Source organism: Paroedura picta, chromosome 16 (assembly GCF_049243985.1).
Source record: "Paroedura picta isolate Pp20150507F chromosome 16, Ppicta_v3.0, whole genome shotgun sequence".
NCBI lineage: Eukaryota > Metazoa > Chordata > Lepidosauria > Squamata > Gekkonidae > Paroedura > Paroedura picta.
Window position 1 is genome coordinate 678,604 of NC_135384.1, and position 24,003 is coordinate 702,606.

Consider the following 24,003-nt stretch of genomic DNA (forward strand, 5'->3'; position numbering starts at 1 on the left):
CTGCCCGGCCATCGAGGATTGTAAATACTGAATGACAGCTGGAAATGGAGGGGGCATACCTGTCCTCTGGGGAACTCTGGGAAGTGTAGTTCTAACATGGGCAGTGGGGCCAGCTGGGGTTTGTAACAGAATTCCTCCTCCCCCCCCCGACCCCTCCCTGAACCAGAACAGCCAAGGCAAATGGCTGCCAATCCAGAGCCCAGTCGAGGAGTGAGTGGCTGAACTTCCTGGTTCTGCGCAGAGCAGAAGACTCAGAAGTAGCAAAGGACACGGGGCTCTCGCGGGCTGATGGCTCCAGAGTTTTATTCATTCATTTATACCCCACCTCTTTCCCTACCAGCAACTCAAAGTAGTTTACAATATCCATTCTCTTCATTTATAGGCTGCTTGACTCTGCCGATGGGAACCTAATATGGTCCCCCCTTCCTCCATTTTAGATTCTGCCCCAAGAGAGTGACTATCCAGAAGTCACCCGGCCAGCTTTCCTGGGCGGAGCAGGAATTCGAACTCAGGCTCTCGCTGGTCTGCCACGCTGGCTTTGTAGTTCCCGTCCCCAGCTCAGGCAAAGACACCGTCCCGAGGCCATCCTTGAGCCTACGCAGGAGGGGCGGGGATCGAAGGGGCAGGCGCCACAGGGGCGGGGGTGGAATGCAGAGCTCTGCCGTCCCCATGGCCTCCTGCCTACACTGGGGAGCTGCTGGGCTTGCCGTCTTGCAGCACCCTCCGCTCCTGGTCATCTTCGGGCCCCAAGGACTGCTGTGGGGCACGGCCAGCAAAGGTGCCCTTGACACACCCCTCCACAGCACTCTTCAGCTGGTGGGAGGAAAGAGAGGGGGTCTGGAGGGGCCCTGGCACCTCAGTGGCATGCAGAAGGACCAGGGTGCAATCCCACGCCTCGCCAGGAAAAAGGGTCATGTGATGGGAACGATGGTTGGGAGCAGCTGCCGGCCAGATCAGGCAATACTGACCTTGGTGGCCCCAAAGGCCTGCTTCAGCAGGTCTTCCTGTTAGGCCAAACTCTCTGGAACCATTCCTGGCCCTACCTCCTCTAACGAGCTCCCCCGGGAGGGCCACAGGGATGGGGTGGCACCTGGGACTACTCTGGGAGACCCCCCCCCCCGTACTGACCTCCTTGAGGCTGACCACGCCTACCAGGCGGCCCACGTTGGTCACGTAAGCAGTGTGGAGGCCCAGGAGGTTGAAGAGGTCATAGCACTGGTGGGACAGATAAGAAAGAAATCGGGGGGCTGAACCGGCTCATGTCCACATGCGGCAAATCGTGAGCATTTCCCCGTGGCTCGGCCCAGAGGAAAGACCCCCCCCTCCCCACCTCGTACAGCGTCTCCTTCTCCAGCAGGCGGTAGGGAGCCGGGTCCACGGGCAGCTCGTGCAGAGGGAGGGCTTCCTGCAGCTGACGGCACTCCCACGTTCCCACCTGTGGGCGGGGAGGGGCCGATTAGCCTGGGCAGCACCCCCCCCTCCTCCCTCCAGCCCCCAGGCACCGAGCGCGGCCTGCCTGCATCTCCCGTTCAAAAGGACAGGAAGACGCTGAGCTTGAGGAACTGCAGGAATAAGGCAGCCCCTAAGCCACAGCTCAGTGGCAGAGCCTCTGCTTGGCACACCGAAGGCCCCTGGTTCAGTCCCCGGCTGCTCCTTCAGGGAAAAGGACCAGGCAGGAGGCCGTAGGGAAGGCCTCAAAGGACCGTCAAAGGATGCTCGTGTGTGATCTCACGGACCCCCAAGAAATCCAGACTCACGTACCAGGCCGCAGTAGCGTGTGTGCCTCTCTCTTTCGGACAGGCTTCTCAAGGGCTGCAATCAGAAAGGACACCAGCAAAGTCAGTCTAGCAGCCAGGACCTGCCCTGGCCAGCCACCGCCCCTGGGTCCCCCCGCCTCACCTCCGCCTCCGTGGCTCCTGCCGGCCAGGCTCCTGGGGCCTCAGAAGATGATCCCGCTTCTTCTTCTGTGTCAGAAGCCAGCCCAGGGCCGGGGGCTGGGCTTGGGGCAGCATTGTGGTCTCCCCTCTCCCCTTCCTTCCTACCCACCTCTCCAAAATACCAAAGCAGAAGGGGTGTCAGTCATGGCAGCAGCACCTTGGTAAGAACTGCAGGAGAGCCCGGCTGGGTCAGGCCAGAGCGGGGCCACGCAGTCCTGCCTCCTGCCCCATAGAGGACAGCTGGGTCCTCCCGAGCGCCAACCCCTCGTGTCGCCTCCCGGCTCTGGCAGTCAGGGGATTAGTGCCCCTGAATGTGGAGGTTCCCCTCAGTGGCCACAGCCACTGCCAGGCCTTTCCTCCACAAATCTGTAGCATCCCCTTTTTGCCCTGTGGGTTCCTGAGGCCACCACCACACCCGCTGGTAGCCGATTCCACGTGTTCATCACGCTCTGTGATAAGGGAAGAGGGCCCGGGGTGGGTGGGTGAAGTATTGTCCCCATAGCAGAACAGGAAAGCCTTGCCACGGGGCCAATTTCTGCCTGCCTTAGGACACCCCCACCCCCTTCTCCCTGACCCATAGCAGCTACAACGGCAGGCCTCTTACCGAGCTGCGCGCCTTCCTCCGCGTGTCCGTCCACTCCCTGCGAAGGGCAGCCCTGGACGCAAAAAGCACGCAGAGTCAGGAAATGCAGCGGAGCAGCCGTCTTCACACCCTCCGGAGTGGTGGGGGACGGCAAGGCTTCCAGGGAGCCCTGCACCCCCCCCGCATTCCTTCCCCCCACTTCCTCCTCTTTATTTCCTCTTTCCAGATCAAAAGAAACTTCCATCCCCATCGGGCGAGGGGCTCAGGCGAGGCTTATGCGGGGGGGGGGACTCACCAGCTCCCGGGGTCCGGCCGCCCCTTCCGACTGGCGGAGCAAGTACTGGAGTCTCTTCTCGGCACTGAGCTGGTCGGACAGCAGCCCAGAGAGGGGTTTCCTCTTGATGGACCCCAGCAGCACGCGGGACTCTGCGGGGAAGCGCAGGGGTGAGGGGGCCGTTCTGAGCAAGGAGAGGCTGGGGGGCCTCCTCCGGTTCGGGGTAGGCTGACCGTTCGTTACCTTCAGAGTCCACCAGGGGGAACTGCTTGAGGGAGGAGCTCTTGAGCAAAGCTCGGAGATCCTTGAATTTGCTGTCTCGGGTCAAATATTTCAGGTCTGTCACCATGAAGTCCTCGGCGTAAATATTGTGGCCGCTGGAGGGGGGGGGAAGGAGGCGTGGAATGGGTCGGGAGAACTCGGGTGCCTTGCTTCTGAGCTACAACCAACGGAAGCCACTAAGCCCCCCCCCCCTAGTAAATATTTGTGCGTTTGTTTGACGACCAACTTTAAAACATGCAGGATACACATCACATTTTTACCCTCCCTCTCAAGCATGGATCATTAAAGCCATGCAAAAGAGCGTTAAAACAAACAGGCCAGAGTTAAAACACACACAGCCTGACTGAATGTACCGGTCCGGCAGATTCCTAAGGGAGCAGGGGGCCCTTCAGCTGTGCAGGCCCCGAACCCTGAGGGCTCCGAAGGTCAAGAGCAGCCCCTTGCCGGGTGGCCGGAAGCCAGAGCAGGTGGGCCAAGACCGGCTTGCTCCAATCAACATGCTGACCAGTCAACATTCCCAGCACCCCCAAGGCCAGCCCCACGTCAAGGGCTCTGCAGCAATCCCATCTCCAGTTAACCAGGGCCCCAAAGTGTCTTTCCAGCTTCCCCCGGCCTACAAGACCTTCCCCCTCCCCGGGAGACCCACAGCCCCGGCTGGCAGCCCTCCTGAGCACCCAGGCACTCTGCCCCCCAGCGTCCCCCACTGGTCTGCGCGAGAGACCCCGCCCCTCACAGGTCCCCGGGGGGCACCGACCCGCTCTTGGCCACGGAGAGCTTGGGCAGGAAGGGAAGCTGCTTCACGGCGATGATGCCGTCGAAGAAGGACGGCTGCAGGCGCTGGCTGATGGCGTTGGCGATGAGCACAGCCACGAGCACGGGAAGGATGTGGGACATCTGCCCGGTCAGCTCGAAGGTCAGCAGGGCGGTGGAAATGGTCTGGGTGACCGCCCCGGAGTAGGCCGCCGCGCCTGTGGAGAAGACAGGGCCTGTGGCGTGGCGGCCCCTCTTGCTGGAGCCGCCCCAGGGGCACAGGCCTCCTCAGGGGCCGGGGGAGGGGCCTTACCTGCCAGGGCGTAGCCGGCAGGCGTGACTCGGAGGCGGAGTCCATCCACCACGATGCCGTCGGGGAACAGTTTGGCCATCACCTCCCCGTACAGCCGGCCCAAAGCGGCTCCTGCGGGCACAGGGGGCTGAGAGGCAGACCGGGGGGCCTCAGGGCTCTCCAGGGGGGGCAACAGGCTAAGGGCAGGGGGCTTAGAAAGTGGGTGGGGCCACGGGGGGTGGGGCTCTTTAGCAGTAGCGGCCACCCCACAGGCATGGCCGCCCTTCTGTGTCCCACTGGCCCCCGCGGGGGATGGGGACCAGGGGCCTGATGGGGGGGCACAGTGCCCTAGAGGTCACCCTCCGTAGCCTTCCTGGTCTGCAGGGGGACTGTCGTTCTGGGGATCCCCAGGGCCCACCTGGAGGCTGGCATCCAAGGGCTGGTCCATCTTCTGGGGCCCAGCTGTGCCCCCTGGGGACCCCTGACTTAGAGCTGGCACAAGGGGCTCTGGCAGGGGGGGGGCAGCAGGAGCAGAATTCCTCACCATAGACAAAGACGGGAAGGAAGTATCCCGCAGGCACAGCCATGGTGGTCGCAGCGAGGAGCATGAAGAACTATCGGGAGGAGGAGGAGGAGGAGGAGGAGAGAGAGAGCAGGGTCAGTCAATGGGCAAGAAGAAGAGCCGGCTTTTCATACCCCACATTTCACTAACCCAAGAGGCTTACAACAACCTTCCCTTCCTCTGCCCACAACAGGCACCCTGTGAGGTAGGTGGAGCTGAGAGAGCTCTAGGAGAACTGCTCTGCATGGGCAGCACTAAGAGAACTACATCTAGCCCAAGGTCACCCAACTGGCGGCATGTGAAGGGGGGGGGAATCAAACCTGGCAATGCAGATTAGAGGGTTAAACATGATGCCAAGATGGCTCTCGAGGGAGGGAGGAGAGGGGGGCAAAGGGTCTTCAGTTTGGCGCTGCCCCCTTCAAGGCCACCTCTTGCTGGAAGCCGACCTCAGCCACAGACACACAGACAGTGGGGCCGAACAGCAAATGAGCCGGGCAAAGAGGAGAGACGGAGATCTTGCGGAATCCTGACCGATCCCCAGACATCAGGGATCCGCTCTGTCAGGAGAAAACGGCTCCTTGGGAAGGTAAAGTCCCCTGCTGGGGTCCCTCCCGGCCTGCTCAGGTGCCGGCTCAGAGCTTAAATCTGCGACTGCCGCAGGAGAGAGAAAGCGAGGGGGAAGGAGGCCCAGGATGCCCCCCGCGCCAGAGGAATGGGGCAAAGGTGTATCGCCCTGCCCTGCCCTGCCCTGCCCTGCCCCGCCCCGCCCCCTCAGGCTGCGGGGGGGACCCACCTTGGCGACGAGGAAGAGGACCAGCATCTCCAGCGGGGACAGGTCTGGGTGTGCCCACTGCAGCTCGGGGGCATCGTCGCTCCGGTCGAGGGGCCAGAGGGTAGCGTTGCCCGGGGAGGCCTCTTCCAGCGCCCAGGTCTTATTGTTGAAAAAGGTCTCGAGGAGGTCCTTCATGGAGAGCTGGGGGGAGGGGGTAGGGGGGGGCAGGCAGGCAAGCCGAGAAGTTCCTTGGCTGAGCCCAACCAGACCGATCTCCCCAAAGGCCCCGGAGGGCCAGAGCCTGCCCCTGAGTACACTCCGCACATGCTCAGGGGCCCTTGTTTCCCACCCCTCTTCCCCTCTTAGGAGTCCAGGGGCCTGGCACATGGAGAGGAGGGGGGAGGGGAGACCATCTCCTCCCACCACCGCAATGCCTGACAATGCCCCTGTCCATCACGGGAGGTGATCACAAGGGGGAACCTTCCTGCCCAAAGGGGGCTGACTGACTCGCTCTTACCCGGGCACCGATATACTGCCCCAGCGCATGGGGGAATGTGATGCTTGCTAGAACCAGGGACACGACTGCAGCATGCAAGATTTTGCTGTGGAAGGAACAGGAATTGGGGGGGGGGATTAGTTCTGGAGCCTTACAAACACCTCCCCCCCCCCCACGGGCTTCCTGAGTCCTCAGCTGCGTCACCCGCACTGCCTAACAGCCCTTGGGATGGGCGGGGGGGGCAGAGCCTTCTTGCCCCCTTTAGTTTCTAACTGTTGCACTTTAAGCCCAGTTTGGACGCCAAGGGGCCCCAATGCGGCACCCCCAGATGCCAGCCGGGGCCCGTCTGGCACCTGCCTATCCTTTTTAGAAAGTATGCGTGGCCAGGTGCGGCATCTGGCCAGGACTTTCTCTGATTGGCCACTGGAGGCCTGATCAGCTGTGCGGATTTTTAAAGATGTTTGTTTGGTAGTCGTGGACTCCACAGCACGAGACGCGGAGCTCCGCCTCCTGCGGCCCCCATTTTGCAGCTACGCCACCCCCCTGTGTCGGAATGCCAACTTTGGGGACCAGACTCTCCCACATGGAACAGCACAACGGGGGCGGGGGGAGGGAGGCTCACTATTTCCGCATGAACGCGTTGATTTTCGGCTTGTTCTGGATAATCATCAGCAAGTTTCGGTGACAGAAGAGGTAGACACAACAGAGGAATCCACAAAGGCCTCTGCAAGATTTCCAGAAATATTAAAGTAGTGGAAGGAAAACACCAGGAAATTGGGGGAAATTTAACTATATGCTGGACTTACTGTCCTATCTATCAACTCACATACAGAAACTGCATTATTTGGCATATTTGTGGAAAGGAGGGTCATAGAATCATAGAATAATAGAGTTGAAAGGGACCTCATGGGTCATCTAGTCAACCCCCTGCACTATGCAGGGTCATCAGACCTGGCTGACAGACACACACCCTCCAAGGGGGCCGGTCAGGGCCAGGCAAGGCCAGCTGCCTCACCCCTTGGCTGCCAGGGACTGAGCCTGGGGCCCCCACTGAAACCCCTCAGCCTCTCCTCCCCAGGGCATACGGAAGGAGTCAGCCCCTCATGGGGCAGGAGTCAGCCCTTCAGCCTCTCCTCCTTCCAACAGCTTCAACTGCAGGATGGGGCCCCTCCTGTCACCCCCCCCACACCCATTCAGGTGGGATTCCACCCCCAGTGGAGCCCCACAGGACTCACCCCAGCACCGCGTAGGACAGCAGCTCCGGAAGATCGTAGGGGAACTCCACGCGCCAGCTGGTCCGGAAGAGGACAGCCACGGTCTCTGAGGGGGGGTGGACAGGGCAAGTCAGTGGGGGGGCCACAGGGCCCCCAGACCCCAATGCCAGGCCAGCCGCATGGGGAGGGAGGAGAAAGGAGGTGGTGGGGGCGGCCCACAAGGAGTCTTCAGCACACCCTTTCAGCCCACCTGAGAGATCGTTTGCAAGTGGACTTTGCCGTTCCACAGTCAAACCCAACTGCACACCAAAAGTGGTTTGGAAGTGCATTATTATGCAGCCATTATTATGCGCAGAAGGGGCTTATGCAAAAAAGACAACCCTTCCCCCCAAAAGCTCTTCCTGGCCAGTCCCCCACGGCCAGTTCCCCTTCATCCACTCCTTGGCCAGAAGAAGGTGGACCAGGGAGTGTCCCCCAACCTCCCAAGGAGGGGGATCCAGGCTGGAAAGCAGGGGCCACAGCAGCACACGCCGTGCCCCACTCTCACCTCTGGCGTTGCTGAGCACGGCCAGCAGGCGGAAGGTGAGGGCCGCACACGTGGCAGCAAAGAACCCACGCCAGTAGTTGCGCACGGCAAAGTGGGTGCCTGTGACCTCCACGCCGAAGAGGACCCCTGTGAGACACGAATCCTCTGTCAGCAGCCCCCCTTCTGATATCTCCCCCCCCGCCCGGCTTCTGAACAGACCCCGTTACCTCCCACGGGAGCCACGAAGCAGCAAGCCACGCCCACGGCCGCCCCCACAATCAGCAGCTCATACTTGCGAGCGGAATTCTGCAAAGGAGCAAAGAGGGTGTGCGCAAGATGTTGTGGTGCGCCAGAGCAATGCGCATGGGAGGATGCCCCAGGGTCTGGGCTGCACGGCCTCCCTGGAGAGCCTCACTCACCTCGGTGGAGCCTGTGTACCAGACCATGAATTTGCCCAGGAGCGTGGCCAGGATCGTGGCCATGTGCACGAAGGGTCCCTGCAAGGAGAGCGATGGGGGAAGGTGACGCACAGCACGACTCCCTGGGAGGAGACCGGCCACACGGCGTCTCAGCTCTAGTTGCCAAGTGCTCGGTGGGCTAAATACAAAGGGTCTGTGGCAGACTTCGCTTTCTTTCTCTTCCTCATGTGTGGCCACATTTGGTGACTTACCTCAACGGCCAGGTGGGGCCTGGAGAGCTCCGGAAATGGCAACCGATCCCCCGACTAAAGACATCGGTTTCCTTGGGGGAGGCAGCTGCTCTGGAGCATGGACTGAATTGTAGCCTAAGGTCTCCCCAGTCCCCAACCCCCAGTCTCACGGGGCTCCCAGGAAATTCCCACCCTGAAGCTGGCCATGCTACACGTAACCACAGGTGAGCTCACAGCCCCTCCCCCAATGCACAGGTGAGCCCTGAGATGCTCAGCAGAGGCGGGGCGGAGCAGGCCCCCTCCAGCCGGCCCCAGCAATCCCTCACCAGCCCCGAAAGGCTCCCACCTGCTCGGAGGGGATCTCTCAGCCAGATCCTGTTTCCCTCTGTGCTTCTCCACAGCAATGAAGGCTGCCGGCTCGCAGGGCCCTCGCTTCCCGCCCCCCCCCCCCCCGTGGTGCGTAAACATGCCCCCATCTACCCCCCGCCTTCCTCCCCCCCCCCGGGCTCACCCCTCTCACAGTCCTGCTCCCAACGCCTCCCCCGCCCCACTCACCACTTTCCCAAGGAAGATGGTGCTGCCGCCGGCTAAGGTGCACGTGATGCCCAGCAGCTTGGCCAGAAAGGTCCGGAAGGTGAAGAATTCGTGGAGCACGACCCCTCGAAGGGCCACTTTCAGCTCAGGGATGCCGGAGCCTGTGCCAGGGAGGAGCGCAAGGAGGCTGCCCGTCGTGCTGTGCCCACCCGCCCAGGGACTTCCAGAGGCGCTTGCCCCACGCCCTCCGCACCCAAGCTCCCCCCCCCAAGCCACACGGGGCGCTTACCCGCAGCTGGGGCCGAGATGTACTGGGCGGCAGCGGCTGACGCCACCATCAAGGCCACGTGGTACGAGATCCAGGAGAAGTACTGCAGGTGGCGAAAGCCCTCCAGCTCACGGTAAGCCCACAGGTTGACTGGGGGAGGGGGGCAGGAGGAACAGCAGATCATCCTGGGGCCAGTTCATGAGGTGACCCCCCCCCCATGGCTATCTCCGAAAGGGGCACAACAAAACAGCCCTGCAGGAGTCCAGTCCAGCGGCACCTCAGAGCCCCACAAGCTGCTTCCACCCTCGGAAGCTGACCCCCTGAAAACCTTGGGAGTGCCTGCAGGGTGGCAGTTCAGGTGGCAGTGGACTCCAGGCCAGCAGTTCCCCTGCAGAACAGCACCGCTGCCCTCGGAAAGGACAGAGGCACCTGCAGCAGCCGGGGGAGCATGTCCCTTCGGAGCCCCCCTATCCCCCAGGCCACAGAGACCTTTGGCAGCCCCCCCCCCGTCCGCCTGCCGCCCACCCCCAGAAGAACACTCCCTGCCAGAGCAAGGCTGCGTCTGGGGGCACCTCGAGACCCACGGGGCTTCGTTCAGGCCTCCGTGTTCGTGGCCACGATCATCTCTTGCTCTGCTCCAGACCCACGCAGCTCCCGCCCTGAATCCCTTCCCTGCCAATGGGGGCCTTGTTCGTTTCCCTCCCTGGCGCATTCTTGTGAGTCCGGACCCTGGGAATACGTCTGCCCACTCACCAGGCTGGAGGGGAGGGGAGGGGCCCGAGGACGGGAATGGCCCCTGCCAGGGAAGGGCTCCCTCTCCCCCCGAAGAAGCAGGGCGCTCCCACTCGGGCTAAATGATGCCATTCTGGTCACCTCTGGCAACTGCTGCCAAGCGGAGGTGGCCATTTCAGGCTCCAAAGTGGACAGAAACGCCCCCCCCCCACAATGTGTGGGGAGGCCCCCCAGCCCAGAATCCAGGCCCCGCTCTGCACTCTTGCAAACCTCTGAGACCCACGGGAGGCCGCCTCGGCCCTCAGCCGCCCGGGAAACTCACCACGCTGGCACTTGGAGGTGACCACGTCCAGGCCGAAGCTGACGGTGGCCATGGAGAGTCCCAGGAGGAAGAGGCACAGCCAGTCTTCGCCCAGCCTGAGGCTCTGCACGTGGAGGTAGAGGCCCAGGGCTGCAAGGCAAAAGGACCCTGGAGACCCCGCCAAGGGTGCCCTCGCACCCCCACCCCCCGCCCTGCCCCCTGGGCACGGCTGCAGCCCACAAACATCCAGGACTTTCCCCGCCTGCAGCTGGCACCCAACTTACGCTTCAGGCCCCTCAGCAGCACCCGGGCGCAGCACCCCCTCTGGGGCTCAGGCTCCCTGAAGGCGGGGCCAAGGGATTCCTCCAGGAGCCTCTGCTGGGCCTGGGGCCCGGGGGCCGGGCGTGGCGCTCCCCCCTCCCTCGCTGGCCCCTTGCCGCGCCAGGCCATGACTCCGGAGGACGGCGGCTCCCGCTGCAATGCTTATATCCCCCCAGGTGTGTGGGGGGGAAGCTGGCTGGAAGCCACCCCGGCCCAGGCCAGACAGACTGGTCTCAGCTGGACGGGGATAGGAAGGGCCCGGATGGGGCAGGCGGAGGCCTTGGAGGGCCTAGCAGGAGCCACGGGAAGGAGGTAGGCAGTGCCCCAGGCCCAGAGAGGAATGACAGCCCCACTCTTTCCAAAGCAAAGGTGTGTGGGGGGGGGGCTAAACCTAGCCCTGGGGACACAGACCGGCCTCCTCCCAGCTGCTCCAGGGTGGCCAAGCTGCCCTGGTGGGAGAGGAGCCTGCTGGCCCCTGTGGGGCAGGCCAGCCACCCCGACACGCACACAGACATTGTGGGTTGCCCTCTGCAGGGGACCCCGGCTGCTGGGGGCCTTGGGGGTTGCCAACAAGCCTGGAGGAAAACACTCTGCTCCCTTAAGAGTCCGTGTGGGAAAGTGGTGAAAGCGTCACGCTGGGGTCAGAGAAATTCCTCCAGCAGCTGGCTGGGCCAGTCGCTCCCTCTCAGCCCAAGCACCCTCACAGGGTCGGTGTGCAACAGGGAGAAAGGTGGGACATAAAGTGAAACCCTCTGGGTGGAGAAGGCAGCCCTGCCCCTCTGAGAGCCCGTGGAAATTGCCGAAAGCTTACACCCAGAATGGACCTTGGCTGGTCTTCGGGTGTCCCTGGATTCGCACTCAGTCCAGCCCAGAGGGAGCCTGCAACCAAAGGACCAGAAGGCGCCCTGGAAGGAGCCAGGGAAGATTCTCCAGAGTCAGGACGCAACACCCTGATGGGGGGCATTCTGTGCACGTGACTGTGCATGGCTGCGCATGGGAGGGGTGGGGGGCAAGAAGGAAGCCAAGGCATCCTACGGATCCCGCCCCACTCCCGCCCTAGAGACAAATCTGTGGGTCCTCGATGAAATGACGCCGGAGTGAAGCCGACAGGGTTAGGGTTAACAGGGGGAACTCCCTGCTGCAGGAGGCGGCAGAGGCGGCAGCCACGGACGGCTTCGCGGGGACTGGCGGAAGAAGAGGAGCGGAGCCCATCCAGAGTGCGGGAGCGCAGAGGGAGACCCCCAGGGGCGCAGGGACCCCCTTGGGCGAGGGGAGGAATGCAGGGGGGGTCGTTCCCCATTCCTCCCGCGGGGGGGGGGGGCTCTGGCGCTCCCGCTGCTTCGTGCGCGTCCTCGCGGCGAACCCCCCCCCCGCAGCCCCGCCCGAGCTGCCCATCGGAAGCGGAAGAGGCGGGGGCGCGCCGGGCGCGTGCGCGGAGCTCTCGAGGGCCTGCAAAGGTGGGACTGGGGCAGCGGGAGCCTGGGGGGGGGGGGCTCAGCTGGGAAGGGGAGGGTCCCCGGGGGGAGCTGCATGGGGGGGCTCAGCCGGGGGGGGTCTCGTGCGCTCCCCCGCGGAGCCCTGGGCCAGCCCCCTCCCGTCCGCGCCTGGAGCCTGGCACCCGCCCCCTTGTCGTTGCAGGGCCGCCATGGCCGCGTCGGGCCGCCCCCCGCCGGAGCCGGAGCTGGAACCGGAGCTGGAGCTGGAGACGGAGCCCGCCCTGCGCCGCCGCCGCCGCCTCCTCCGCCCGCCCTCCCGCCTGGCCCGGCGCCGCGGCGACGTGTTCGTGAACATGCAGACGGACTTCCGCGCGCAGCTGAGCCGCTGCCAGAAGCTGCTGCTGGGCCCGTCCCCGGGGGGCGAGATCTGCATCCACGGCCTGGGCCTCGCCATCCACCGCGCCATCAACATCGCCCTGCAGCTGGAGGCGGCGGCCGGCGGAGCCCTGCGCCTCGACGCCCACACCTCCACCGTGCAGCTGGCCCCGCTGGCCGAGCCCGACGGCGACGCCGACGCCCCCCCGGCGCCCCAGGCCCGCCACAACTCCGCCATCCACATCCGCCTGCGCCGCGCCCCCCCGGACTGACCCCCTCCCCGGCGCCGGTGTGGAAATAAACCCTCCGCCAGTGTTCCAGGGGAGCCTCGTCTCTGTGGGGCACTGTGGGGCCAGGGAGACCTTTCAGGTGGCGGGGGGGGGGGGGAGCCTGCAGACGAGGCCCTGCTTCTCTGACCCTCTGCACCTGGTGGGCACAGGAGGACTTGGTGTCTTGCCCCATAAGTGTGGGGCCAAGCTGCTGGGCGTGTCCATATTTTCCCTGTGGGGAGGGACGGCTTGTGCGGGCAGAGCTGTGCTTGACGCATTCCTGGGTCGGGGCCGCTGCTCCCAAGAGCCTCTTTCCCCCTTGTCTTCGCGGTTACGTGTTTGAAGACAGCTTTATCACACGGGGTCGGAAATAACTTTTTCCACTGGCCTGGCGTTCCCACACGGCCACTCCGAGAAATGTGTCTTCCACGTGTGTCCTGATAAGATAGGGGATCTCGAAATGTCCCAGAGGCCCCAGGAGCTGCTCTTCTGTGCCCGTGGGGGTGGGGGTGGGGGCAGGCTGGCAGGGGGTTGCTTGCGCCAGACACCTGCTTTGAAAGAGGAAGGCGCTCTTTCCTGCATCCCTAAATGTGGGGGAACACGCTTGGCATAGTGGTGAGCAGGAAGCACTCTGCGCATGCTTAGGAACCCTCGGCTCTCCCTGCTGCTTTTCCCACCCAGCCAGGCTGTGTCCCCGGCTGAGCCACCCCTGGAGTGCCCCCTGCCCTGCCCTGCCGTGCCGGGATTCCGTGGATTTCCTTCCAGGAGGCTTCTCCATGACATGGAGTAACCCTTCTCCCCAGGAAGTTTCTCCCCAGCAGCCAGGCTGCTTTCGGGGAAAGTTCCGGATGCATCTCACGGGGCTGGCGAGAAAAGCACGCCGGGTCAGCAGAGGAGGGCTGCCCTCCCTCCCTCCATGGCCACGGGAGCCTGGAATCCAAACCCTCCGGGGGGGGGGGGGCTTCCCAACAGATCCTGTTTATCCCCAGTGGAAACCCAAAGTGGCTTGTGCTATTCTCTTCCCTCCCACTATGCCCTCACAACACCCCTGCAAGGTAGGCTAGGCTGAGCGTGGCGCGTGCCCCAGGCCACCCAGCAAGCCTCTAGGGCTCCAGCGGGGATTTGAACTTGAGTCTCCCAGATCCACGTCCAGCACTTAGCTCCTGCACCAGGCAGGATTGGCGCAAGTAGTAAACGGGTTCACAGTCATCGGCTGTGCCTCTTTAGCACCCTGAGGAGTTTGGAGCCCTGGCCCATGGCATCCTTTGCGCCTCGTGGCCCCCTGGCAAGGGACAGGAGCCGAATCAATGAAATAGAAAGTTCCACCCCAGTTTGGCCAAAGGAAGCTTGCTTAGGCCTGTCCTCGTGAGTTGGTGGCTGAGATGAGATTCGAACCAGAGACACCCTGATTGAGATCTGGGACGGCTTCGCCCAGGACGTTCCTCCTGCCAGTGGCCAAAAAGAGGCGCCAGGGAAGGCTGCAGGAAAGCCTGAGGGGACTGCCTTGCCTGCGATTGGGATTTCCTGCTCCCGAGAAGACGGCAGGCCCCGTCCTTGGCCAACGCGGTATCCTTGGGCAGAGAGTCCCGCAGGTTGGTGATGCCTGCCAGGAAGGGGGTCCCCCTCTGCTCACCCACTGATTTTGCATCCCAGACTCCTGGGAAGGAATGGAAGCAGCCCACACTGCGTGTGAGTGTGGGGGGAGGCAGAGGGGGACGTGGTGGGGAAGGGGCTGTGAAAGGGGGTCAGACCAGGGGAGGGGAGCCCTGGGTTCCCAAGGAGAGATCCAGAGAGAGGAGCCCCCCCCCAGCAGCCTTCAGGCTCCCATCCTGGCCTGTAAATTGGTCGGGGGGGGGTCATCTTTTGGTCACCTCCCAGAGCCGCACCGAAGCCGGCCTAAGCGTGGCGGGAAGCAGGAGGAAGTGATCGCAGGCACTTGGGGGCAGCCTGTAGCCACTGGGCTCCCCTTCCCTCCCCAGGTGCCAGAGGAGGGCCAAGGGCAGAGGTCGCCCTCCCCGTCGGACGGGGTTGATCTGTCACTCCTGTTGGCGCCGGGTGGCCCAGGGCCTGTTTGGCGACAGGGCCGGGATCGATGGAGCTGGCTGCCAGGTCGGTGGATCAAGGCTCCCGGGCGTGCTGCCCGGCACGTATGACCGTGAGGAGGGCCTTGGCCCTTGCCCAGGAGCCGGCGGAAAAAGCCCTGGGTGGGGTCGGGACTCCGGAGCCCCCTTCTTGACCGGGAGGGAGGCCTGGGCAGCAGGCAGGTTGCACCACCGAGGGAAGGGGTGTCTGGCGCCCAGCCCTCTCGCCTTCGTGCGCCAGGAGGGCGCGTGGCAGAGCCTGGCTCGTTGGGGGGAGGAGAGGGACACCTTTTGCTGGCAGGCAGGCAGGCAGAAGTCCAGCGGCAGCTCCTGCGCCATTTCCTGCCGCGGAGTGATGGGGAAAGCAGGGCTCCTTCCGCTCCTGCCCGTTACGCAATCCCGAGGAGGACCCGAAAGCGGCAGTGAGCCTGCTTCTATCCCACAGCAGTCAGCGACTCCCCTTCTCACAACACCCCTGGGAGGTGGGCCAGGAGTGACTGTCCCAGGGATACCAGGGAGGTTTCATGGAGGGCGGGATTTGAACCCAGGTCTTCCCAGTCCACGTCTGATGCCTCCGTGCCCGAGAGCATGTTGGATGGGGGTCAGCCAGAGCCTGAGAGGCTCCAGTCCAAGCAGAGAGGGAGGTTCTGGGGGCCTCAGTGTCAACACCAGGGACTGGGAGAGGTGGGTTCAAGCCCCCCCCCCCAATCTGTCACAGGAGCTCCCTTGGGCTAGCCATCCATAATCTTGCCCACCTTGCAGGGTTGTGGTTGGGAGAATAAAACAGGTGGCGGGAGCACTGCTGTCAACCCCCTTGGCTTCCCATGGGGGTGAAATGCAGGGGGTGAATGTCCACAGGAACTCCGGTTTCTTCAAAGGAAGGCCAAAGTGTTTCTCTGCCCTCGCAGGGACGGAAGGAGGACCGGGAGATGGGTTTGCTTCGCTCAGGGACCATTTAGGCCCAGGGACCTCCCTCTAGGTCTAGATGACCCACTTTCAGGTGCGGCCTGGAGACCTTCTCCCAGAACCGCAATCCTTCAGCCGCAGGGTGGGGGGTGGGCACGGGAGCTGAGGGCGGCTGTCCCGTCCCCCCCCCCTTTGGACACGCAGCCCACTGGCAGTGGTTCTGGGGTGGGGGGCCTGGGGCATGCTCAGGGCTGCCGTGATGCCTGCCTGCGGGGGGCCGAGGGTTTCAAGGCAGGGTCAGTTCAGCGCCAGCCGGTCTCCTCTCCCCGTGTGGGACGTGCTAGGTGGATTTCCCATCCCCTCCCGCCCGGAGGAAACACCGGGACAATAGGCTGCAGAGGAATCAGACACCCTGGCTGCACGGGGCCAAGGCACGGCCCACGCAGGAGCCCAGCCCCGAGGCCCCGGCGGCCCGGCCTGGCCGGGGAGGGGGACCCTGAAGGAATGGAGAGGCGGATCGCCCCAGCCCATCCTGGCCAGACCCCTTCTGCGGGATGCAGCCTCCGCACAAAGGCCAGGGGGAGACTTCGGCCCGTGGAACCCATTGCTGCAGGATGCTTCCGTGGTCCTGAGTGGCAAAGTTTGGAGGACAAGGCAGGTGCAGAGGGGCTGCAGTGTCTGTGGCTGTGACCTGAGACGGCCGCAAGAAGCTCAGCCTCCGTGTCCAGGGAGGGGGGCTGAGGCGGTGCCTGGAACATGCCAGGGGGGGCTGCAGGACTCAGGGGCGCCTTCTCCGCAGTCACGTCTGCACGTGAGTTCCCAGCCCCTTGTGAGGATGCAGGGCGGAAACGTGAGCCCTGCTAAGAGGTCTGGGGACAAAACACAGTTCTGGTGGGGCCGGTTTGTTCACGACTGTGGAATCCATGGTGCAACTGCATGCAATTGGTGTCCGTTCCCATCCCGTATGCAGAGTAGCCACCAAAGCAGCTCTTAGGCCCTTCACTCCCCCCAGGAATGGCAATGAGGAACAGGACCATTTGGGCAGGCAGAAATTCCCCGGTCCAGTCCCCAGCATAACCGCCAGCGAGGGAGGTGGGGCGGTTAAACAGGGCGTCAAACAAGGACCCGACCAGGCAGGCCAGACGTCAAACTCTGCTGCGTGGGATGCATAACCCGGTTGCACTTCCGTTTGCCCTTGCCTACCTCGCAGGGTAAAGAGGGCCTTGAAGGCAAGAAGGGCAGGTAGAGTGCGTCTCCACCAGCAGCTCTGGGGGCTGGAGGGGCTGGCGCTCTGCAGAGCGGGCCAGTGGGGAGCCGGGATCTGGGAGACCTTGGGCCAAGCCTCATCTTCCTCACAGGAGAATGAAATGGAGGGATGCAACCCCCCCGCCCCCCCTCCTGGGGGAGAAAGGCTGGAGATGAATGCGGTGAGCAAAGAAATGTCTTGCGGACTCAAGACCCGCCGAAGGGTCCCTGGTCCTTCCGGGTCAGAATTGCCCACTCCGAGTGGCAGCTGCTCTTCAGGCCCCGGGGAGATGGCCTTTCACATCATCTACTGTAACTGGAGATGCTGCCAGGATTGGACCAGGGACCTTCTGCGTGCCAAGCTGAGGCTTTGCCACTGCCCCACAGCCCCCATCCCAAATGCCAGGGCAGGCAGCCCACCTGAGACAAGCACACCACACACACCTGCACACCTGTGCTGCAAGGAAGCAGGGTCTCCGCTTGGAGAACTGAACCAAATAATGGAGGTGAAGGGGGGGGGGGGTCTCGTCCAGCATCTTGCCTTCCAGCATCTGGCCTTCTGAGGTACACTGCTCCAGAGCATGGATGTTCCATTTAATGGATTGACCTGTCAGGGCTCGCCCACTTGAAAGTCAGCTGCCTCCCCTGCATGCAAATTCCACAAATCCTGGATGGTGGGAGGCGCTTCCTTCCCCCTGGTCTGAAATTCCTGCAAGAGTCTTATCGGATGACCCCAAGTTCACACCCCTCCCCTTCCCCCTCGCCATGCAGCATTTGCTCCTCCTCCCCCAAAAGCCCCGAAGTCTCTCACCTTTCCTTGCTGGAAAGATGCACCCTGCATTCCCGACACAGCCTGGCCAAAGGTCGAGAGGTCACTTGCTTCCAGTCCGCCTTTGAGCACCCCCAGTGGGGCATCGGCCCGTTCCTGCCAACGGCGCATGTTCCGCCTTCCCTTTCTTCAAGCCTTTTCCCGCAAGTGGCAGCCAGAAACCCCAAGCGGCATGTGGCTCTCCTAAGCAGTCTGTCTTCAAAAGAAAAACCAGCAAGGAGGCAATAGAGTAGAAAGCTTGACCTGTTGGATGTCCTGTCTGTCTGCCACTCAGGAGTTTAAAGCACTACAAAAATGGTGACAGTCTTCATTGCCAGATGAAGTGGTGGGGGTCTGAAAATCTGGATGAGGAGCGGGGAGGGGAGTGATCATTGAAACTCTGCCCCCTGCACCAGGGTGCAAATGAAAGGCGTCCAGATCCTGCCATCCAGGAGGGGGGGCAGGACAGGAGTCACAGCACAGGGCCAGGTGGGATGCAGGCCTCACTCATCAGGTAGCACACAGCCATCCTCAAGTAAGCAAAGGGGCCAGGAGGCACCCAGAGGCCGCTGGGGTGCCAAGGAGGGCTGGGGCAGGGCGTGGGGGCAGCCAGGCGGCCCTGGGGCCTGTGAAAGAGGAGGGGGCTCTTTTCCGGGGGCCAGGGTCCCCTGCTCCGGTGCACCCTGGTCCTTCAGCAGAGGCCTCACCCAAAGCCAGGCATGGGGGCGAGATGTCCACCGCCCGGTGACTGGCTCTCCTGGGGACGTGGTCTTCCACACTCCCTTCCCAGCCCCGGCCGCATGACCTCTGCCCCTTCACACCTCAACCTGTGCCTGGCCCAGGGCCAGGGGCGACGTGCTTGGCCTAGCATGGGCCTCTCCTTCCACCCTCCGGCGTGAGCAGGAGGAAACGCGTTTCCTTCCGGCCGGCCGAGGGAAATGGTCCATCTCCCCCAGGGCCGTCCAGTGGCATTCCTGCTGTCAGCGAGGCGAGGGTGTGCGGCCGAGGGGGGTGGGAGAGAGGGCACTGGGAGCACAGAGCGCAGGCGGATGAAACATTAACCGCAACGTGTGGGGCTGGTGGCGCACCTGGCAATCTCTGGGGTCTGCAAGGGGAAAAGAGGGGGTCTCTCTTCCCACCGGCGAGCTGCAGGCTAAGTGCAGGAAGCTGGCGACGTCCCCAGGCGGCCAGGCGGGCGGGAGGTGCGGGACGTTCTCCTGTGCTGGGACCCCCCAGCGAGAGACGACGGCATCGGCCTTCACTGTGGTCTGACGAGAGACGAGCGGCGGGAGAAGACGACCCCCCCTCCGCGTGGCGCTCTTGAGGAGGGGATGCCAGGCTCCTCCGAGCGGCTGGGAGTTGGCAAATCAGCTTGGCTCGGCTCGCGTGCCAGGAGGCGCCAACTGGACCCCCTTCCCGGGCACCCTCGGCTGGCTCTGCGGATCGCGGCGGGTCACCCCCGAAGCCTGGACCGGACCGGGCAGCCGAACTCCCTGCAGGCTGCGGCGAGGAGGGCGAGGGAGACCCCTGCCCCCCCTCTGTGGGCCTGAGTGCCCGTCGGTGGGCTGCGCAGACCCCCCGCCAATGGCCGGCAGCGCTGGAGCACGCGGGGTCCGTTAGCCGCTGGGACCATGAAGTTTTGGCTATGGGGATATCTGGTGAGTGGCACGCACGCTCTCCGCAGGGCCAAGGGGGAGGGCGGCAGCAGGGTGCCAGCGGGCGCGATCGATCGGGATTGGGCTCGTGCCAAAGGGAACGAGACGCCGCAGAGGCTGCTGAGCCTGGCCCTCCACTGTTGGCGAGTGACAGGGGGGCTGGGAAGGGGGGGCAGGCAGGGGGGAGTGTGCCCCCTGAGGACCCCTGAAGAAGGGGCTGAGAGAGAACTTTCTTGGGGAAGGCAGAGACAGGGTGCACAAGAGGGGGTCTCCAGCCAGGGCTCCCGAGCCAGGAGGTCAGGCTGCCAATGAGACGGAGCGCTCTGGGCTGCCTCCACCGCGCCTGTCCGACCGGCAGCTGCTTGGCTGGGGATGCTGGGGCTGGTGCCGGAATGCGCCCTGCCAGTGGGGCTGTGGCCTGGAGACGCATCTCCTTGCAAGTCCGCTGGGTGCTTTGAGGCTCATGCTGGGATCTGGGAGAGCCAGGTTCGAATCTCCGCTCTGCTGGAGGGAGCCTGGGGAGGGCAGGGGTCGTAGTGGGGGCAGGGCCACAGAGCCCCTCCAAGGCACCCATCATCTCCAGACAAGCAGGAATCTTAGGGGCTCTCCAGGCCCCACCTGGAGGCTGGCATCCCTCAAATATGGGAGCCCAGCAGCCTGATTCTGGCCTTTGGCCCCGGGTGTAACAGCAGCCTGCCTAAGGAACACAGGAACAAGTTGGACCAAGGGCTCAGCTTGGACACAGGAGCCGTGAGAAACGGATTGGTGGGAAGGGGGCCAGCCTGGCCGACACTCTGCCCAGGGTGCAGTCGGAAGCCTCAGCATCCCCTTCGCCCCAAACCTTGTTCACGAATCTCACAACGGGAGATTCACAAGTTGCCAGACTCCCATCATCAAGTCGCTGTTCTCAGATCTCTTGGGCTTGCAGGGAAGCCTCCCATTTTGCGGCTTGCGGGAGCCAGGCAGAGTGGCGGAGGCCAGCTCACAGGCTCCCCTGGGGCTCCTGGGGCCTGACCCCGTGGCGGGTGGGGAACGTGGGCAGTGGGCAAGGGGCGCAGAGGAGGGCTGTGCAGGAGCTGACCGTATTTTGTCCCCGCTGCCCAGGTCTGATTCCTTTCCTGTTTATATTGGAATTTCTGGCCCCGCCAGCTCTCCTGGCCCCCCTGCAGCCCATCTGCGACCCCCGCGTCATGGACAAATACATCCTGGAAGCCCAGCAGGCCGACCAAGACATCGTAGGTGCCCTTGCATGATTCCAGCCCCCACCCCCACCCCCCATGTGGGCTCTTGGCAGCACCTCATCTCATGTGTCCCGGCCAGGGTGGTGTGGAGACCTCTGCCCTGGGTGACCTTGGGCCTACCACAAATGCTCAGTGTGTCCTACCTTGCAGGGTGGTTGTTGTCAGAAAAAGGGAGGAGGGGAAACAGGTTCTCAAAGCAGGAGGGAAATGCAGGGGCGTTTCTGGGCAAATGTGCCACGAGACTCCTCCGGAGAGCCCTGGCCCCGACGGTCGGTCGTTGGGCTGGAAAGCGTGGCCGTGACAAGGGTCCCCTTCCTCCCCAGGGGACAGTTTGTGCCTCTTCCTGCACCTTGCCGGAAACCGTCCAGGTGCCAGACACCAAGGTGAATTTTCTAGAGTGGAAAAGGATGACTGTAAGTTGGAGCCTGGTGGGCAGCCGGGGGGTGGGTGGGCGGGCTGGGGCTGCTGACCCCTGCCTGCAGGGCCGGTCTGTCTCACCGGAGGCCTCCTTCTCTCCCCTCCCCTCCCCACCAGAGAACCAGGCAGGCCTCGGAGGTGTGGGGGGGCCTGGCCCTGCTGCTGACAGCCCTGAGCCAGACCCAGGAGCGCCCACCCGCCTCACCGCCCTCTCTCCAGGAGCAGCTGGCCAGAATGAGCAGCACCCTGCTCAGCGTCAAGGAGATCCTGCGCAGCGTCAACGCCGAGGTGAGCATGGAGCGGGCGGGAGGCAGACACCGCAAGGGAGCCTTGAAAGCACTCTGCCCGTGCCCAGAGGCACTCGGCTAATGCTCTGCTGGGAAGCAATGAGCCAGGGGTCTTGGCCGAGGTGAGAGATGCGTGCCCTGCACAGGCTGAGAGTGCAAAAGACAGGGGAAGGTGGAGGACCCCTCATGCGGCCAGAGGAGAAGCCGACCGAGGCTGGGCCGGGGTCCTTTGGAAGAGAGCTGGGGGGGGGGGGGGAGATTCCAAGTGGCCTTTGGTCTCCCGCCTGGGTGTGGCCAACTCCCCTGGGAAGGTCCTGGTGGAGGGAGGCCAGCCCAACGGCACCCCTTGGAGGACTACCCCCTGCCAACATCTCACTGGGCACCAACAGGGTGTTTTGAGGAAGTAGATAGGGCTTTGATTGGAGGGCCAAACTAAGGCACCATTTTGCCAGCAGCGGCCGCCCCAGTGGTTGCTTGATTCTCTCTTGCTCCGCTGTCCTGGCATATTTTGGGGGGAATTGCCCCTCTACTCCCTGGCACTTGGGCGCCCTCTCGGCACATGGCTGCCCCTTCTGCAGCGCCCCTTTGGTGGCTGTGCCCCCCTGCCTGGGCCCGAGTTCCAGGGCTGCCTGTGGGGCCGAGAAGGTGCTGGATCCTGCTCTCCACTGACCTTTCCCCTCCTGCAGGCAGAGGCCCGACAGCCGGACGCGGCCCCCGCCGCCCCCCCTGCCGCCCCCGCCCGGACCGTGGAGAAACTCCTCAGCGTTTACCTGAACTTCCTTCGCGGGAAAGCCAACCTGTACATCACCGAGGCCTGTCGGAGCTACGCCAGGTGATGGCGGGAGACCAGCCCCTCTCACCGCCCGTTCTGCGGCCCCGCTGGACCACCCACTGGCCGCCGGAGTGGCACGCACACACTGCTGGTGGCCCTCACGCACACCCGGCAGGGCTTCGCGGGCCCTCTGTGGGGAACCGCCTCGTCAGGAGGACCGGGCCTGGATGGCAACAAGGGGGCCCTGCTGCATGTTCACCCCCACGCCGCCCCACACACAGCCTCTTCCCCTTCTGGTGGCGCAAGTGGAAGCCCCATGAGGGGCCACATCTGTGCCAGGCGTGATGCACTTAGGAGTCATTGCCTAGCAATGGTCACCAGCAGCAGGAGAAGGCTCGGGGGGAGGGGAGAAGAGGCTGACCCCCACCCCACCCCACCCCCCAAACATTCCCTATCACTAAGGACACTTGATGCTTTGGGGAGGAGGTGCAGCTGGGGGGCCTGGGGGGGGACAGCCCTGGAGCCCTCTCAGCTCAGCAGCCTCTGCCCGGCCGAGGTTTCAGCGCCTGACTGGATCTGCTCCTGGGCTCCCCTGGGGCAAGGACGGCGGGGGCCCTCTGCTCAGCAGCCCTGGGGGGGGGCAATGGACCCCTCTGGAGAAGTTGCAGGGCCTCTCCCCCGGCTGCCCCCACCCCACGAGGCAAAGGGGGGGGAAGGGGAGGCAGCCTTTCTGTCGGAGGGGTATCCCGTGCAAAAGGTTAGGAAGGGACGTTTCGGAGGGTCAAGAGGAAGGCAGGATGGACAGAGGTACGGCTCCTTGGCTGTGGGGCGGCTTTGGGGCTCTTCTGCAGAAGGGGGAAGGTGACACCCACATCCTGCCCCAGAGACGTCGGTGTATATATGTGTACAGTTTTGTTCTGAGGGACTTTGGGAGAGTTTATATTTGATATTAAGTTAAAGGTGTAAAGTGCTCTGTGTATTTATCTTGCCCCAGCGGCAGGGGGAGTTGTGGGGGGGGACACACGGGAAAGGGCCCCTTGGCCTATCGGGAGGCGCTCGGTTGATCTCTTGTGTTTTCATTAAAGGTCCTTTCGCTTCCCAAAGTATCTCAGGGTTTGTCTCTGAACCAGGAGCCGCCCCCTTGCACAGCACCCCCTGGCTTTCCCGGGGCCCTTCCGTTCCCGAGGGTCATTCGGGCCAGCTGGTATCCGGCCGGACAGCCCGTTTCCTCTCCCGCGATCTGCCCTGAAAGATAGGGACGTGGTCGCTTCTCTGCTGGCCTTGGAATTCCCTCCTCGGATCTCTCTTATCTCGGGAAAACAAACCCATTTACTGGAGACCAGGTGCAAGGAGCCCCTCCAGACAATGAACGGCCCAGGAGGTGGGGAGCAAGTCGTGGAAAGCCCCAAAGGAAGGACAGAAAGGAAAGAGCCTTTGGGGCCAGGGGCACTTGGGAGTCCAACAAGGTGGAATCCTGGCTGCTCCCCACAATAAAACCTGGTGGGTTTTCCAGGTGCCCCTGCACCCACGGGCTGTTCTGCTGCTTCCCACTAACGTGGACGACCCCAGAATCCATCCTGAGGCAGGTGCCTTTTGGAGCCCCTGTATGGGGGGGGGGGGGGGTCCAGTTAGCGGTGTGCACCAGGCCTGGGGGGGAGGGGGATCCACACGTGAGCTTTCCAGGGGCCTGGGCGTATCCTGGTGCGACTCCTTGCGACTGATTCAACAAAATGCATCCGTCCTAGTCTATGCGTCTGTTTTGCCCAGAGCTGGGCCACACGAGGAGCACAGAGCATGCCTGCTGGGTTTTATACGTGGGACAGAGGAGGGAGAATGAGTTAAATGAAAGGGGTGGGCCTCCCCTTTAGCGCCACCCCCCTGGTGCCTCTGTGTCTGGCCCTCTGGTCCGGTCCTCCTTATCTCTGCCCTCTTCCTGCACAAAGCAAACAGCAACTCTGACCCTGGGTCGAGGGGGTCTCCAGGGGCAGCCCCAGAAGGCACTTTGGTGCTTCCAGGGG

General features: G+C 63.5%; 3 protein-coding genes across 12 annotated transcripts; 2 read left to right on the forward strand and 1 right to left on the reverse strand.

The window, feature by feature from the left end:
* Positions 1 to 286: 286 nt before the first annotated feature.
* On the reverse strand, positions 287 to 20,838 carry LOC143825526 (chloride channel protein ClC-Kb-like). Of its 8 annotated transcripts, none has more exons than XM_077313560.1 (24): positions 20,653 to 20,838; positions 17,617 to 17,830; positions 11,305 to 11,398; positions 10,194 to 10,322; positions 9,161 to 9,289; positions 8,893 to 9,032; positions 8,108 to 8,185; positions 7,916 to 7,994; positions 7,710 to 7,835; positions 7,184 to 7,268; positions 6,571 to 6,672; positions 5,970 to 6,054; positions 5,474 to 5,653; positions 4,663 to 4,732; positions 4,140 to 4,250; positions 3,831 to 4,044; positions 3,038 to 3,171; positions 2,816 to 2,946; positions 2,542 to 2,593; positions 1,900 to 2,048; positions 1,762 to 1,812; positions 1,331 to 1,435; positions 1,129 to 1,215; positions 287 to 813 (listed from the first exon to the last, which is right to left on the reverse strand). In XM_077313560.1, the coding sequence occupies exons 2-24, from the start codon at positions 17,743 to 17,745 to the stop codon at positions 682 to 684; spliced, it is 2,592 nt and encodes an 863-aa protein (XP_077169675.1). In that variant the 5' UTR covers positions 17,746 to 17,830; positions 20,653 to 20,838; the 3' UTR covers positions 287 to 681. The 8 variants fall into 8 exon arrangements, 7 of the variants coding, with proteins under 7 accessions (XP_077169675.1, XP_077169674.1, XP_077169676.1 ...); XM_077313559.1 differs by lacking the exon at positions 20,653 to 20,838 and adding an exon at positions 18,702 to 18,842 and having other exon boundaries at positions 17,617 to 17,826; XM_077313561.1 differs by lacking the exon at positions 20,653 to 20,838 and adding an exon at positions 18,702 to 18,837.
* POP7 (POP7 ribonuclease P/MRP subunit) lies at positions 11,624 to 12,619 on the forward strand. The gene is made up of 2 exons (XM_077313570.1): positions 11,624 to 11,950; positions 12,132 to 12,619. Exon 2 carries the CDS (start codon positions 12,139 to 12,141, stop codon positions 12,574 to 12,576), a length of 438 nt encoding a protein of 145 aa, XP_077169685.1. The 5' UTR covers positions 11,624 to 11,950; positions 12,132 to 12,138; the 3' UTR covers positions 12,577 to 12,619.
* Positions 19,134 to 23,211, forward strand: EPO (erythropoietin). 3 transcript variants are annotated; one of them, XM_077313568.1, is made up of 5 exons: positions 19,134 to 19,271; positions 20,373 to 20,507; positions 20,833 to 20,892; positions 21,044 to 21,214; positions 21,900 to 23,211. In XM_077313568.1, the coding sequence occupies exons 1-5, from the start codon at positions 19,259 to 19,261 to the stop codon at positions 22,328 to 22,330; spliced, it is 810 nt and encodes a 269-aa protein (XP_077169683.1). In that variant the 5' UTR covers positions 19,134 to 19,258; the 3' UTR covers positions 22,331 to 23,211. The 3 variants fall into 3 exon arrangements, with proteins under 3 accessions (XP_077169683.1, XP_077169682.1, XP_077169684.1); XM_077313567.1 differs by having other exon boundaries at positions 20,373 to 20,503; positions 20,833 to 20,922; positions 21,900 to 22,197; XM_077313569.1 differs by having other exon boundaries at positions 20,373 to 20,503; positions 21,900 to 22,197.
* Positions 23,212 to 24,003: the final 792 nt, after the last annotated feature.